Genomic DNA, 17,909 nt, shown 5'->3' with positions numbered 1-17,909 from the left:
TTATTGAGTTGTATTCCAGCATATTTGGAGAACAAATATGTTTCCTAATTCATACATGAATACAGAATGAAGCAAAGATTTTTTTTTATAGAATTCACTGACTGGGAAGACAATGTAGATTATAATTTGTAATGTTTAAGTTATTATCAATTCTTAAGCTACTATAGCTACTGAAAACTTTCAATTGCTATTCTTTATTCTCTTTTCATTTTTTTTACAACAAAACATTTTGTAATTTCAAATGACCATGTATAAAAGAGTTCTTAATAATTAAATTAAAAATAAGGAAAAGAAGATGAAATCCCTCCCCCCCCTTTCTTTTTAATCAGGATGATAAAATGTTCAAACCCATTGTAGTTTCTATGTAAGGTTATCTGTTACCAAGGCAACAGTGCATGTCTTAGTACTAATGGCCTGTCCTTTTGCCAGGCAACTAACAGCCTTGTGATGTAACTGCACCTGTCTCAGCTATGCGTTGCTATGGAGGCCTTCTAGTTACTATGGTTACCATCAAGCTAATCGCCTAGCAAGGGCAGACATACAGCCGTTCCCTGCAAAAGCCCAGCTGTTCTTCCCAATCTCTGCCTGAAGATTGATTGTTTGGGCCATGTGATGGAACGCAGGGCTCAGCAGAGATGCTCAGGCACTTTATTAGAGTTACCAGAATGAAATTACATTGCAAGTTGCCACTTCTTAAAGGAATATTATAACTGAAGAGTGCAACTGCACTCCCAAATCTCAATATTAATAGGCATTTTAAAAAATGCTATCAGACAATCGTTTGTGTAACCAATGTCTGTACTTAGGGAAAATGAAGGCATGGCTCTATTTTACACAGATGTTAGAAAACATTTATTATTTACAGCTATCTAATATCATGCTAAGTGCTGCAGCAATTATGGATTTCAAACTTCCTGTAATAAATCATATATGTTCAAGCAGACTTGAAATGTGGCAAGTTTTACATCTGCCATACCTTTTTTCCCCACTGCAGTAGGACAAAAAGACAAACTCATCCATTAAGAGTTTTTTTCCCTGCCATTTTAAAGTTGCCAGATCTGACTGATCCTTTTACCAAACAGAAAAGCACTATGGCAACTAGTATAATTGCTCACACTTACTTTGCAGAGCAGGTAACCACAACAGCAGCAGTTTTAAAAAAACAAAACACATACTTTCATCACCTGGAAGCCAAAGTTTATATGAGGCAATCTTCCAAACATAGCGTTAGAGAAAAAGATTCGGCAGCAATCTATCCACTCATGAAAGCCTAACATGAAAAGCTGGAATCTTTTCTTATACTTCACAGCTTCTAACTGAAGTACAGAGGACAAAGATTTTTGGTAATAATTACAGAAGCAGTGCAACATAGAGTAATTAATTGAAGCGGACATGTAACTTTCATCAAAACTGGTAAGAAATTCTATAGTTCAAATTACGGCTGTAAGAATGACTATGGTCTGGCAACAGGTGGGGACCTACCTTTTTTATAATTAATGTAACCATTCATGACTGGGATTGGCAAGCTCTAATTTTTTGTTAATTATCACATAGTTTTGAGAGGACCACTCGATGTAATCAGGTAGTTGGATACACTCAAAGAAAAATGTTGAGTAAGCCTTATTCTGAACAACAATTGGTGTGAACAACCTTGGTAAGACTTTGACCCCAACATTTTTTTTTAATTTGTGTCTTGGAGGTTGTCATAAGCAGGGCAGTATATCTATGGAGATTCTCAGTCATCCAGGTCATGGTTGTCTCAAAAGTGCTTTTTTCAAAAGATACATGGACTTTGTTTTTCCTTGCTGACGTTTCGCTTGTCTAAAAGTTTTCAAGGAAAAACAAAGTCCAGTTATCTTTTGAAAAAGCACCTTTGGGACAAGCAGGGCAGTACTTTCCTAGTTTTTTCCCCTACTTTTTGTATGTAGGCATCTCAGAATTGTGGGACCAATAGGTATTTTATTCTTTTAAATACATTCTAAGGCTTATATTGTAAGGTAATCCTTAAATGTAAAAAAAAAATGGATCTGGTTATTGATTTAGTAGACACTAAAGAAGTAGATACTAAAGAAGGAAATAAATTATCAGTCTGATCATTACATGCCGTTCATTGGATGCAGGTTGCTCACTCCTACTTAGGCTGCTTATCATATATTAGTTATATTTTACTTATTTAAAACATGCATGCGTACATTCCTTCTAGATTTAACATATTTGAACAGTAAATTCACTTGCAAATCTGAAGTCAGTACATAGCTAATTTACAGACTTTGCCATGTTCATATAAAAGTATGTTCAAGTTTTCTTACCTTTGATATGCCTGAGGAGATGCTGGAGGTGTGCTGAACACATGGGAATATGGGTGATAGGGTGTTTTTTTCAAAGCCTGGATAAGATTTTGTCTATATTCTGGGTCTATACACCACAAAGACCCCTTCCCAATACTCTGCAGAGGATGATAAAAAAAGTATAATTTTAAAATAATGTATTTTTCACATTTCTGAGAACAATGAGAATATTTCTTCTTGCTCATAAAGGAAAGCGGATCTCATTCTTTGACATACATTTCAGGGAAAATTCTGATGCACTTCATTGCTAATGTTTAGAAGATACCAAGGCAATTTAATATTTTTTAAAAATATTAAAATATTAAAAATAGCTATTGTTTTTTGGATTTTTATCTTGTCTTTTAAAAAAAAATATACAACTCAAAGTGGCAAACATACCGATACCCCTTCCTCCTATTTTTTCCACAACAACAACCACATGAGAGTGACTGGCAAAAAGTCACCCAGGCGTTAGCATGCCTAAAATGGGACTAGAACTCACAATCTCGTTTCTAGGCTAGCACCTTAATCGCTACACCAAACTGGTTCCCTAATATTTGGGAAAATTCTCTTTCCCCACAAATTGATGTTTACTTCGAAAAAAAAATCACAGTCCAGATAGATCAGTGTTTCTCAACCTTGACAATTTGCTGGCTGTGGAATTCTGGGAGTTGAAGTCCACATGCCTTAAAATTGTCAAGGTTGAGAAACACTGAGATAGATGATGAATAAGCTTATCAGATCGAACTTCTATCATGGATGTTGTAAAAGAAAATTGGAGACAGTGGTTTTGAACACTCAACTATCAATGAAATAATGTAGTTTTGATTGTAGAGCCAGAAGACATTAATGCCATTCTTTACAATAAACTTTATCAATTTTCTGCACTTTCTGATTAGAATCATAGCTCCAAAAAGTAACAATCTAAACAAACTCAGGTAGATTAACATATTTAAGACTGTTATCAGTCTGGATGGCCTGCAGTATTAATGTTTTTGAAAGACCAATTATTTTCCAGTTCAGAGACTTTTAGCTAGATTGTATTGGTATACTGGGGGATCAAGTCATCTATATTTCAGGGCCAGATCTCTGTATGACTAACCTGGGCCCCAATCCAAGGGGTGGGCAGCAAACACCAACAGCCCTAATTCTGGCTTTTGAAAAATATGAATAGAGTTGGAAAATACCTGACTAGTCGCTAAAATTGAAAAAAGCAATTACAGCAAATCCTAAGAAAAAAGCATATTCCTAAGTATTCTTTTTTCTTCTCCTTGTAAACTATTAGTTTAGTATGTTATTCCTCCATTAGCAAGGTGATGCAGTCTTTTGAATGCAAGTGTACATATGGTTTATCCTAAATTTGTTACCCATTGATATGAGGATGGGGACAATATTGCATCAATGTAACCAAATATGTTATTTATTGATGATCTTTTAACGTAACAACTATTTCCTTTCCCCTGGTTATGCCAGCTGCTTTTAAAACATCAGTATGCTGGATTCCATCTGGACTAAAGCTTACATCACTGTAAATGTACAAAAGGGTTTTTCTGGGCCCTGGCAAACTGTCTTTCTAGAGCCAAATGTCTCCTCGAGGCCTCTCACTCAGCTGTTTTGGATGGACCCCTTTGGATAAGGTGCTTTGTTTTAGCCTTCTTCTTCCCCCCCCCTCAGATTCAGAAGATCTGCGTTTTTGCTGTTGTTGTGGGGGGGGCAGTTGGGGGCCCTGCGTAGCTGAATGCGAGACATTGTCTGCCATTGTGGCCAGGTACCCCGAGTAGGCAATACCTGGAGTGGGGAAAAGACTGTACCCAGATCAGTTGCAGATAATTGGGGCCTATGGCCCTCTTCTACACAGAAAACAATGGCCGGACAGACAGGTTCCTTTGGAGAGGAAGGAACTTGTAGGGCAGTGACTAAAGGTCACAATAAGGAACAGTTAGACAGAGTTCAAATTCTCCTCACCCCTTTCACCAAGGTCAATGAACAGGCCTAATAGAAGGGCACCTGTAGAAGTGATAAATTATTTTCCCCAATATGTGGCTGTGAAAACAGATCACGAGTTGTAAGAAGGTAGGTTCACTCTTTCTTCCCCTCTCTTTCCTTCTTTCTTATTTCAATACCTATTTGTTTATTGTTGTTATTTATTTAATTAATTAATTTTATTTTTTTTTAACAATTATATAATCTATGAGGTAAAACTCCGGATGGTAGATCCACCTAAAATGGAGGACTAAACTATAACAGCCAAAATGGCGTCTAACAGAAGGTCACGCCTTCCAACAGCTAACTGACAATGGAGCCACGAGGCTGAAAATGGCGGTTTCACGGCTGAGGTAATCAGCCTAGAGGCTCAGAGAGGCGCGGATCCTGCACTGGGCACCCCCCCAGACCCCGTAGGTATCCTCAGGTGACTGGGAGGGTCGCGGAGCCGACAAAGGGAAGGCCTGTGTCCTGTTAATCTTTGCCTCCCTGTAACGCCGTTAGATGAAAAGCGGCTCTGGCGCCTTTCGGGCTTCGAAGCCTCGCGCCTTTCAGCTGATTTTGGGGCGAGCGGGCACGGCGGCTCCGTCGGCCGATCGGGCTTTGCTTCCTTGCGCTCTACAGCTGATTTGGGCAGACCGGAGCGCGGCAAGCGCTCCGAAGAAGCCGGCTCGATCCCCTTAGCTAGGACCTCTAGACCCTGGGGGATACTCTCACCACTCTGTCGATCGAGAAAAAATTCCTCAGGGAACGGAGATCTGCTAACGGCTCAGAGCCCCGAGCCAGTAGTTGTAGATTTTACAGAGAACGGGAAGGATCCTATTTTTAAGTGAATTTCTCAGGAGCTAAATCTCTGCCTGCTAACAGGCTTTGAGACTGAGTCAAAACTGGGATCATGCCCAAGGGAAGGGTGTGGCCAAAGTTTTTACCCAGTCTGCCGGGCAGGAAGGCTGTCATAGAACCCATCCATTGGACTCTACAGCCATCCTGCTGGAGAAAGCACTGTTTACAATATTATATATTAATTCAGGAAAAAGTACGCAGAGCAGTGATTCTCAACCTTTTCTTCAATACTCTTTGTGGCCATGGACCATCAAGACTTATCTCTGCGAACTACAGGTTGAGAACAACTGACGTAAAGCATACATTTTCACATTGTCAAATTGGCTGCATTTAAGAGTTAATGCTAATCCGGGATTTTAATAACCATGATTTGTTGAACAAACCATTTGTGTACACATGTTAAAAGTAAACAAACCACAAATATCAGAAGAGCGAATAGCTCAATTGTACATTTATTTTTAAATTATTGATACTGCTCTTCTAATCTAGATAAACTCATGGCAGCTTACACCACACAAACACTAAAAACATAAAAATAAAAATTAAGATTTATTAAAATGAATAATAAAATAAATTATATATAATAAGATCAATAAAAGCATTGGCTAGAATATTTGTAATGTTTCTATCTATTTAAAAATTAGTACATTATTACATTAACTAATGATTCTTGTTTTCAAATTGATTGATTTTGGATATATTTCCTTGCATACCCCAGAGAGATATCAATTTTGTAATTTATTTATTTAATTTATACAGTCACCTATATTGAACCAGCCACTCAGGGTGGTTAACTATAAGGCCTGCATCTGGGTAGTAATTTTTTGTACCTAAGCACAAAACAGTAGTAAAACCATGACTCTAAATATAATCTTAGGATATGAATATGAAAATATAGAATATGCATTCCATCAGGCACCAGGGTTTCTGTCCATGATAACCACTGCTGTTTAATACTTGTACTTTGGACTAGGACTGCAAACAAAGACCAAGTGAGATTTGAATAAAGCAAATATAATATGTTCATAATGAGATTCAATTTGGTGCAGTAGTCAAGGCATCAGGCTAGAAACTGGGAGATTGCAAGTTCTAGTCCAACTTTAGGCATGAAGCCACCTGAATGATCTTGGGTCAGTCACTCTCTCTCCGCCATAGGAAGGAGGCAATCAAAAACCAGTTCCATAACATCTTGTTATGGAAAGTGCAAAGACTTCTTCAGGTGGTCACTAGGAGGCAAAAACTGATTCAAAGGCACACATATACATACCGACGTTCCTAATAATTAAACCATGATTTGGCAATTCTGAATACACTCTCTCATTTTATATTGCCTCCCTGTCGTAAATATTCTATTTTCTGGTTTGGAACAAAATCAAAGTAGTTTTTTTCTGTATCACAGAATTAGAAAGCATAGCTTGGAGGAAAAATGACAACAAAGTAATTTCCAATCATTGTTTTCAATTCTGAAAGCCAGGTAAGTTCTCGTCAAATCCAAAATGAAATTGGAATTTAGAAATAGAGATGAGAAGAACTGGCTTCTTTATCTTTGAGAAAAAGATAAATTAAATTGCATAAGTTCTAATTATCTCAACTGCACATTGAAGATAGCATCATATAAATGGGCTAAAAGATGTATGTAATATGCATAAACAAATATCTTCCTATGTCATTACTATAAAGTTCCTGTATTATGGAAAAATATTATTACTGAACACCTGCTAGGTAAAAAAGTGGGATATAACTTTCTTATAAATAAAAAACAAATGAAAAGAGCATGGATATAATGTTCACAGCCTAATATTTTGTAGCACATCCTTTTGAGGCAATAACTACAATCAAATGCTTTCAGCTCTGAAGGAGACTTCACTTCTCAACTGGCAATTTGACCCATTCTTGAGCAAATTATTCCTGTTTTCTTAGATTCAGTGCATTCCTTCTCCCAACAGTGAGCTTCAGCTCTTTTCATAGTTGGGCAATTGTATCCAGATCAGAATTCATAACAGGCCACATTACAACAATCCAATGTTTGGTTTTCAACCATTTTTGGCTTCTTTTAGATGTATGTTTAGGGTCATTATCTTGCTAGAAGGCCCATGATCTGAAACTGAGATAGAGCTTTCTAACATTAGGCAGTTATTTTTCGCTGCAAAATGCTTTGATAATCTTCTGATTTCATTGTGTCTAGCACAGATTCAAGTGCCAGAGGCAACAAAGCAACCCCATAACATTATGGAACTTTTATATGTTTCACATTAAGGATGGCATTCTTTTCTTTAAAAGCATTGTTTTTTTCTTCTTTGAACATAACCACTGTGACTTACTAAAAAGTTTTAATTTTATTTCATCTGCCCAAAAATCAATCTCCCAGAAGGACTGTGGCTTGTCAACATGCCTTTTAGGAATATCCAATGTGGCTCTTTTGTGTCTATCAAAAGTGGAGTCTTCCACCATGGAAGGCACTTTAAGCCAGATGGCAATGTATAGTGTAACTTTATATTGTTGTATCTTGATCTTGGAGATTAGTCAGAGTTTTTCTTTTTATCTTTTTTTCTTGCTTGATCATTCAAACTATTCTTCTATTCAATCTGGGGTCGATTTTTCTCTTGGAGCTATGTTCAGGAGGGAAAAGCAAAGTCTCCGCTCTATGGACTATGGAACAAAGAATGGTGGATGATATTTACCTGTATTATTTCAGAGCAAATTGGGATTCTTTGGGAATAATTCAGAGTTCCAATACTTTTGGCCACATCAGTATAATTCTCAAAAATTCATTTATCAATTTAAAATGCTATAGCTGCACAAATTTTAGTCAACTCTCTTGTTAAAATTAAGATACTTTAGATAATTTACCTATCCAGAAAGTCTATATTTCATGAGCATTGTTAATGTTTAACTCCCTCCTGGCTCTGCTTAACCAACGTCTCTAGGATAATCTGGAAAACTATAGCTCTAAATCCATTGGGAACACTCAAATGTAGCCCTAATAGTGGCAGGTGACTTTAGTGATGTAGCAATCTTCTCCTGCTTTGGTCAGGATTTCTTATGGTAGTACCACTTTATAGTATCTTAGTAAGACCACACTTGGAATATTGCATCCAGTTTTAGTCACCACAATATAAAACAGCAACAAAGATGATTAGAGACCTGGAAGCTAAAACATTTAACAAATGGCTGCAGGAATTGGGTATGTCCAGTTTAATGAAAAGAAGGACAAGGGGTAACATGATAGCAGTGTTCCAATATCTAAGGGGCTTCCCCACAGAAGAGGGAATCAACTTATTCTCCAAAGCATCTGAAGGCAGAACAAGAAGCAATGGATGAAAGCTAATCAAGGAAAGACCCAGCCTAGAAATAAGGAAAATTTCCTGACAGTTGGAACACTTAATCAGTGTAACGGCTTGCCTTCAGAAGTTGTAGGTGCTCCATCACTGGAGGTTTTTAGGAAGAGATTCATCTGAAATAGTATAGAGTTGGACTAGAAGACCTCCATTGTCTTCCAACTCTGTTATCCCATTGTTCTGTTATTCTTATTCTCTGAGGGATATATGGGTAATAACAAGCTATAATAATAAGAGTTTCCAGGAACTTGGAAACCAATATAGTAGGCTGGCACTTAGGGGTCTTCAGCTCTGCATATTAAATGGTGTCATGAATGTTTTCCCTACAGAGGGAAAATTCACATATTGGGATAACCGGTGTTTATGCATCATCAACTCTATGTTGACATCACAGTATTTACTTAACAAGATGCTTACATTAAAATCTGGCCTTAAGCCAGACTGAACACCTTCATTTATTGTTCCACCTGGACGGTAACTATCACAATCAGCTAATATTGGGAGCCAAGAATGTATCCACGGTGTTCAAATCAGCTACATTAAATGAACCCCTATGAATTCTCCAAATTCTGGCAGCATCTGCTATCAACTATAGAGCCAATAGAGGCTCTAGATGTAAATCAAGATCAATCATTCCTAAAATCTCCCCCTTGAGCTAGGAGAAAATCCACTGATATTCCTTGATGCTATGACCAAGAATGCATTTCTGTTGGGGGAGAATTACAAAAATAGCCCTTAAGGCTGATACATTAAGCAACTTTTCTCAATCAAAATCCAGTTGATTGACCAGAAAAGCATTATAAAAGGTTAATTTAAATGAAAAAACAGGCCTGTGCCCAGGCAAATTGGGGCAACTTTTCCAAGCTGCAAGGAACAAGAACACCCCACGTTCCTGGAAGTTAATTGTCTATTCATCATGAAGGGGAACAAACAAATGGAGGCTAGATTCCAGCTACCAAATAGGAATTTGTAGCACATTTTATAGCTTGTTTCCTTTTCTCCCAGCCTCTTGAATGAGACTAGGTATAGCAACCCTCTATGGCCCCATCTCTCAGTGAGAGATCTTGAAACTACTAAACCAATTGAAGTATGTGAAAGTCCCTAGCAGTGACCAAACACTATCCTATATTAAAAATGTTGACTGGTGGGCTTCTGCCCTGATCTCCCTTTTTATCCATATCAATACATTCTGAATGGCAAGTCACTGGAATCAGCTTATTCCATCTCCAAAGTAGATAATGGTACACATCCCTTACATTACCATCTGAATAATAATAATAATAATAATAATAATAATAATAACATCTGTTACTACAGATCAAGTCCAACAAGAAGAAGATATCTAAAACGAATGCACCAATTCTGGAAAGAACAACATCCAGAATCAGAAATAACAGAACAGAGACTAGCAGATCAACGCCGATTTATAACACGAAATAAAGTATTTACAGAAACAGAATTGGACGAACTGCAAAGGTTTACCCAGGGCAAAGAAATCAAAGCCTTACCAGAAGTAATTCAGAATGTAGAGGCAAACCAGGGGGAGTTGGCAGTGAAGGAATCCAGCAGAGATATACAACTGTTCTCATTTGGAAACCAGGCACCTCTTCCTCAGGAAGAACAAAACCCTCTAACTAAAGAAATAAAAGAATTGAAACAAAGAATAACTGAGCATCTAGAACAGCACAAAAACAACAGAATAAGGCTACCTGCATTGAAGCTTGTTCCAAAGAAACAGCTAGCACAAGCATTAAAAGATGCAAATACTGCAATATCAAGTATAAGCACCAATTCATTGCAAGAAACAAACCAACTAATGTACAGCACAGCTGCAGTTATAACAGGATACCTGGGATGCAAAATCAACAAAGAAGAAAAACAAACAAACAGTGCACCAGAAAAATGGAAGGTTAGACTAGAAAATAAGATCAGCAAGTTAAGATCACATGCAAGCAAGCTAGAACAGATGAAAGAAAAGAAGCTGAAGAACAAGAAGACCAAAGAATACCTAATCAAGAAATACCACTTAGAAACAAGGAAGATCAAGGAAGCACTGGAAATAATAAAGCAACAAATAACAGCTATAGCCAGGAAAATCAGTAGATATGAAGCTCGAATTGCAAACTATAGGCAGAACCTCCAATTTCAATCCAATCAGAAACGTTTCTACCAATCCATCAATGGAGAAACTGCAAGGAATCAGTCAGTACCTGACAAGGAAGAAACAGTGCAGTTCTGGAAGCAGATATGGGATAACCCAAAGAAATACAACAAGGATGCGGCTTGGTTAAAAGAGGTGGATGCAAATAAAACAGAAGTTGAAATGAAAGAACTAGTAATAACAACAAAAATGGTAGAAAAAAGAGCAAAGAAAATCAAAAATTGGTCAGCACCAGGTGAAGATGAACTGCATGGGTTTTGGTTGAAACATCTAACTGTTATACACCCACTCATTGCCAAGCAGTTCAACAATATACTACAAGGAGGAGAAATTGAAAAGTGGCTAACAACTGGGAAAACCTACCTAATAATGAAAAATCCAGCAAAAGGGGCAACACCAGGTAACTACAGGCCAATTACCTGCTTACCAACAACTTTCAAATTACTAACTGGTGTAGTAGCTGATGCAGTGCAACAGCATCTAGTTGAAAACAATCTCTTTCCACCTGAGCAGAAAGGAAACCGCCCCAATAGCAGAGGAACAAAAGATCAACTCCTAATAGACAAAATGATCTTGGAAAACTGCAAGAGAAGGAAGACCAACCTGAATGTGGCATGGATTGACTACAAAAAGGCATTTGACTCTCTGCCACATGATTGGATAATAAAGTGCCTAGAAATAACAGGAGTCAGTAGAAACATCAGAAAATTTGTGCAAAGATCGATGGCACAATGGAAGACACAGTTGCAGATCAATGGTGAGAGGCTGGGAGAGGTTAATATCAAGAGAGGAATATTTCAAGGAGATTCATTATCACCATTACTATTTGTTATTGCACTGTTTCCTCTGTCAACAATACTGAATAACTCAGGACATGGCTATCAAACATCAAAAACATCTGCCAGACTATCCCACCTCCTTTATATGGATGATCTGAAGCTGTATGGAAAAACATCATCTGAAATAGAATCGCTGCTCAACACTGTCCGTATATATAGCCAAGATATTGTAATGGAGTTTGGCTTGGACAAATGTGCCACACTTACTATCAAACAAGGAAAAATAGTGAAAACTGAAGGAATCAAGATGCCCCACGAAAATAACATTAAGAGTCTGGATGAGGAAGAGTACTACAAATACTTGGGTATCCTTCAAGCTGACAACATCAAGCACACTGAAGTCAAGAAAAAGATTAGAGGTGAATACATCAAGAGAGTGAAGAAGATCTTAAAATCCAAACTCAATGGAGGAAATACCATAAAGGCAATCAACACCTGGGCAATCCCAGTCATTAGGTACACAGCTGGAATAGTGGACTGGACTCAAGCAGAACTAAAAGCAATGGATAGGCAGACCAGAAAAATAATGACAATGAATCATGCCCTTCATCCACGCAGTGACATTGATAGACTTTATCTACCAAGGCAAATAGGTGGGCGTGGAATGCTACAAGTACATCAGATGGTTGAAGAAGAAAAAATGGCTTTGGAAGAATATCTGAAGAACAATGATGAAGATGCACTGAAATTAGTATATCAGGAAGGCTTACTAACTACTGGAGAGACCAAACTGGCCTACAAGAAAGACCAAATGAAGAACAGAATAGAGGCATGGGAAGACAAAGCACTACATGGCCAATACATTAAAAAAATAGCTGGGAAAGCAGATAACAATAAAACCTGGCAATGGCTAAGAGCAGGAAAATTGAAGAAAGAGACCGAGGGACTAATTCTGGCTGCACAAGACCAAGCCTTAAGGACAAATGCATACAAAGTCAAAATTGAGAAGACAGCAACAGACAGTAAGTGCCGCCTATGCAAAGAAGCTGAAGAAACAGTGGACCACTTGGTAAGCTGTTGCAAGAAGATTGCACAGACTGATACAAGCAGCGGCATGACAAAGTAGCAACAATGGTGCATTGGAAGATCTGCAAAAAATATCATTTGCCTGTAAGCAAAAACTGGTGGGATCATAAAATAGAGAAAGTCATAGAAAATGATAAAATTAAACTGCTCTGGGACTTCAGAATTCAAACAGACAAGCACCTGCAACATAACACCCCAGACTTAACAATTGTCGATAAGAAAGACAAAAAAGTCTGGATAGTGGACGTGGCAGTGCCTGGAGATAGCAGAATAGAAGAGAAAGAACTGGAGAAGATAACAAAATACAAAGACCTACAAATAGAAATAGAAAGACTGTGGCAAAAGCAAGCAAGGGTAGTACCAATAGTCATAGGCTCCTTGGGTGCAATCCCAAAACAACTGGAGCACCACTTGAACACCATTGGCATTGACAAATTCGCTATTAGTCATTTGCAAAAGGCGGCCTTACTAGGAACTGCTTCCATCCTGCGACGATATCTGTAATACCATCAAACATCCACATCTGCCTATCCCAGGTCCTGGGTAAGGACTCGATAGGTAGACAAAATGCCAAATCCAGTCTGAACATCTGGCTGACTGTGCGATGATCGATAATAATATCAGGAAGGCTTACTGACTACTGAAGAGACCAAACTGGCCTACAAGAAAGACCAAATGAAGAACAGAATAGATGCATGGGAAGACAAAGCACTACATGGCCAATACATTTAAAAAAATAGCTGAGAAAGCAGATAATAACAAGACCTGGCAATGGCTAAAAGCAGGAAAATTGAAGAAAGAGACCGAGGGACTAATTCAAGACCAAGCCTTAAGGACAAATGCATATAAAGTCAAAATTGAGAAGACAGCAACAGACAGTAAGTGCCGCCTATGCAAAGAAGCTGAAGAAACAGTGGACCACCTGGTAAGCTGTTGCAAGAAGATTGCACAGACTGACTACAAGCAGCGGCATGACAAAATAGCAACAATGGTGCATTGGAAGATCTGCAAAAAATATCATTTGCCTGTAAGCAAAAACTGGTGGGATCTTAAAATAGAGAAAGTCATAGAAAATGATAAAATTAAACTGCTCTGGGACTTCAGAATTCAAACAGACAAGCACCGGCAACATAACACCCCGGACTTAACAACTGTCGATAAGAAAGACAAAAAAGTCTGGATAGTGGACGTGGCAGTGCCTGGAGACAGCAGAATAGACGAGAAAGAACTGGAGAAGATAACAAAATACAAAGACCTACAAATAGAAATAGAAAGACTGTGGCAAAAGCAAGCAAGGGTAGTATTGACAAATTTGCTATTGTCAATTGCAAAAGGCGGCCTTACTAGGAACTGCTTCCATCCTGCGACGATACCTGTAATACCATCAAACATCCACATCTGCCTATCCCAGGTCCTGGCTAAGGACTCGATAGGTAGACAAAATGCCAAATCCAATCTGAACATCTGGCTGACTGTGCAATGATCCATAATAATAATAGTAGTAGTAGTAGTAGTAGTAGTAGTAGTAGTAGTAGTAGTAGTAGTAATATACCTTGGAGGTCATCTAGTCCAACCCCCTGCTCAGGCAGGAAACTCTACACCATTTTGGACAAATGGCTGTCCAGTCTCTTCTTAAAAACTTCCAGTGTTGGAGCATTCACTGATTCTGGAGGCAGGTTGTTCCACTGGTTAATTGTTCTGTCAGAAAGTTTCTCCTTAGTGCTAGGTTGCTTCTCTCCGTGATTAGTTTCCATCCATTGCTTCTTGTCCTGCCTTCAGGCGCTTTGGAAAATAGCTTGACTTCTTTAGGGAAGCCCCTGAGATATTAGAACACTGCTATCATGTCCCCCCTCATCCTTCTCTTCATGAGTATACTCAATTAGCTATATGGTTGCTTTGCTGGTAGACTGGCTGAAACTGGAAAAATTCCTGGCAGATGACCAAGCATGATTTATAGAGGATAGATCTACAATGCATCAATGCACCATTGATCTTGCAATTTTTAACAGAAAAATATATTCATGGACAGCAATGCTCTTCATTCATTGCTTTTAATAATCTAAAATCAGTTTCAATTCCATCTCATGACTCTGATACATCTATTGACCAACAGATACTTTTAGTAATCAGGATGCTCCATGAAAACATATAAAGTACAACAAAACTGTATTTTTTTACTGCAGGTATTATAATCTGCCAAGGAGTGAAACATTTTAGCTCCCCTACTGCTCCATCAACAATAAAAGCATTCACTCTAGGATATGTTATTTTTTCAGGCAGCCTTTCCCAATCTGGTTCCCTCCAGATGTACAGCTACTCTGATTCTCCAAGGAAATAAATGGCATATTAATAAACCCAGAAAGTTTAACCGATATACAATCAAGTTGGGAAATACAACTTCAGCATGTATTTTTTTTAATAATGGTTTTATATAAAAGTATGTCAATGGGAAGCATTTATAATATGATTCTTAGTGATACTAAAGAAAGAGTCCACCTTTGCAGGTTGACCAGCCTCAAGTTGCAGTTCCTTTTCTCTGACTGTTTTTCACAGTATTATCAAGTTCTTCTATTAAGACACTATTCTACACCACCTCTTTGCTACTTGAAATTTAGAATTGGCAAATGTAATGATCTGGCATCTGATTTAAATTTCACTTGCCAGTTTACATATGCTTGCAGAAATATTACAAATGTGAAATGCCCAGATGGTGCTTCTGAAAGGAAAAAAAAAATCTGTTTTACATCAATAATGCATCTCCTTTACTACATTCCTCTTCATTGCACTACTTCCAAGCTTTAAAAAATGTTATGCCATTAGGTAGCTGAAATCACTTTCATGACCTAAAAAGCTGTTTTGAATACAAGTTGTTAAAAATGAATGCAAACTGTAAAGCTGTGTATACTGCAGTACAGTACCATTCAACAGGATGCTAGCACCCAATTGTCTCCCTATGCCGAGCTTCTAAATAGAGAATTCTACAGAGACAGGAAGGTGTTCCAGGACATCCTTTATCTGTTTCAGGCTGTATTATGCATCTAATCCAATGGTTCTCAACCTTTTTAATGTCGTAACCCCCAACCGGTCGTAAGTCGAGGACTATTCAACTGGTGCAGCACTGTTTGCAGAATGGGACTTTTAGCGGGCTCAGCAGGGCAGAGACAGCCTGGACAATTCCTATTGGCTTTTGAAAGCCAATAGAATTAGACTCTATTCAGGAGAGTCTATTCTATTGGCTTTCAAAAGCCAATAGAATAAAAGGGAGTAGCACAGCTAAGGAAAAGGGGGAAAAAATGGTGGACTGCGTTTTTTGGCGACCCCCGTGAAATGGTCATTCGACCCCAAATGGGGTCCCAACCCACAGGTTGAGAACCACTGATCTAATCCCTATCTTCAACATGAGACCCACTTTATTGTTATTAATATACATACCTACATTCATATATATAAAGCACAGTGTTTAAAATGCAGTACTGCAAGCTACTTCTGCTGACTATCGGCTACCTGCATCTTCAGCAGTTCAATTCTCACTGATTCATGGTTGACTCAGCCTTCCATCCTTCCGAAGTCGGAAAAATGAAGATCCAGATTGTTGGGGGCAATATGTTAACTCTGTAAACCGCTTAGAGAGGGCTGTAAACTAAAGCATTGTGAAGTGGTATATAAGTCTAAGTGCTATTGTTATTGAAGACTGTCATGTATTATAATCCAAAATTCAGCAGTGTAAAACATGTGTTATTAAAAAGATCAGGAAGAAAATCAGAAAACAAAAGAATACAAACATAAATTCCCAAACAAAATGAATTGAAACAAAAGAAAAACAATTCTCAAATGTCTCCCTAAATCCTTGAAATGGAGCCCCCTTAAGAAATCAACTCCCAAAACAACAAAATCAAAACCAATGCAAAACAAAGCAAGAGTAGTAATCTCATCAGTGAAAAATCTGCAGCAGTAATCTGCTTTTACCCATCTTTAGTTCATTTATTTGTAGTCTATATTTGTTCTCTTTTCACATCTGTCTCTTTTCTTCAAGGCCAAAAAAATAAGGAGGGGGGACAGTTAGTATTCTGGTGATCCCTGACCCAGATTGAGATTTCAGCACACAGCCTATAGAACATCAAAGATTAAAACGGAGCAAAATGCTTCACCATTACTGCCTGTAGAGAACAGGGCCCTCTGTCTCACCAACCTGCACAGCAATAGTGTTTTTCCTATGGCCGATCACACGTAAGATTTAACTACTACTAGATTTCCACCCATACCAAAATTTAACACCATTTTCACTCTAAAATAGTGTACTGGTGAACTGTCAGACTGTCCTGCTAATTAATCTAAACCAATTCCTAATCTAAACTTTCTGGAGAGGGAGGGAGAGAGAGAGAGAGAGAGAGAGAGAGAGAGAGAGAGAGAGAGAGAGAGAGAGAGAGAGAGAGCGCTTTGGGAAAAAAAAATCAACAAAAACTTGCAGAGGCCCAATCAAGACTGGCTCCATAATGCATGGGATATGAAAAGGCTAATCAAATTCATATGTACCCAAAATGGTAAAAAAAAACAAAAACATAGCAAATAACAAAGAATCTGGACTTCTGCATTCCAGATATTTTCTGCATTCCCATATCAACTTTCTGGAGGATAACTGGCAGCTTAAACATAAATTAGTTCAGATCTGAATGGTACTTAAAGAGAGTTTCTGCTTAAAATAAACTAATATAAAACAAGTTATGATTATTGGTTGTTGTTAAGGCATTTCGTATGACCCCTGAAATAGATCTGGATGTAAATCAAATAACAATACAATTTAGCATACTGAAAACTAGAAATCTAACTTTACACAACCCCCCCCCAATCCATATTAGCATGAAAGAAATTATGCTGATTTCAATTGATTTCAATTAATACAAGATGTTAATGTTGTAATGATACATTACAAAGGCTAAAAGCACAAACTGAATTAAGGCATAAACCATGCTTTATAAATCACAGTAACTAGATTAATACAGTAGAGTAAACCAAGCACATTATGACATATATAATGTGTTTAAAAACCCAGTTTTAGTTACAGAATTATACAAATTAGTACTCAAAACAAATCAAGCAGAATATTTTATCAGCAAATCTCTTCCCCATTTCTAATGTCCAATTTCAATTACTTGTATCAGAAATTACAGAAATTATTATAGAAATCACCTGTAAAGCCATGGTGGCGCAGTGTTTAGAAAGCAACACTTCAGACTAAGTCTGCCGACTGCCAGCAGTTTGGCAATTCGATTCTCACCGGCTCAGCTTTCCATCCTTCCACGGTCGGTAAAATGAGGACTCATATTGCTGGGGGCAATATGCTGACACTGTAAACCACTTAGAGAGGATAGTAAAGCTCTATGAAGCGGTATAT

At 37.9% G+C, this 17,909-nt stretch overlaps 1 protein-coding gene and 1 long non-coding RNA gene across 4 annotated transcripts in view; one reads left to right on the top strand and one right to left on the bottom strand.

Moving 5' to 3' along the window:
- Positions 1-17,909, bottom strand: part of FOXN3 (forkhead box N3) — a 224,068-nt gene that overhangs the window by 140,852 nt on the left and 65,307 nt on the right. For all 3 annotated transcript variants that reach the window (XM_039333463.1, XM_039333464.1, XM_039333465.1), the window contains exon 3: positions 2,310-2,446. In XM_039333463.1, the coding sequence (XP_039189397.1) occupies positions 2,310-2,446 (137 nt within the window). The remainder of the gene's footprint in view (positions 1-2,309; positions 2,447-17,909) is intronic.
- The window catches only part of LOC120303746, a 114,137-nt gene continuing 97,150 nt past the window's right edge, over positions 923-17,909 (top strand). The window contains exon 1 of the long non-coding RNA XR_005555527.1: positions 923-1,413. This is a non-coding gene — a long non-coding RNA (uncharacterized LOC120303746). The remainder of the gene's footprint in view (positions 1,414-17,909) is intronic.

Source organism: Crotalus tigris, unplaced genomic scaffold, assembly GCF_016545835.1.
Source record: "Crotalus tigris isolate CLP2741 ecotype Arizona unplaced genomic scaffold, ASM1654583v1 scf7180000024506.1728113, whole genome shotgun sequence".
In the NCBI taxonomy this organism is placed as follows: domain Eukaryota; kingdom Metazoa; phylum Chordata; class Lepidosauria; order Squamata; family Viperidae; genus Crotalus; species Crotalus tigris.
The sequence above is the reverse complement of the archived record's forward strand: the minus strand, read 5'-3'. Positions and strand labels throughout refer to the sequence as shown.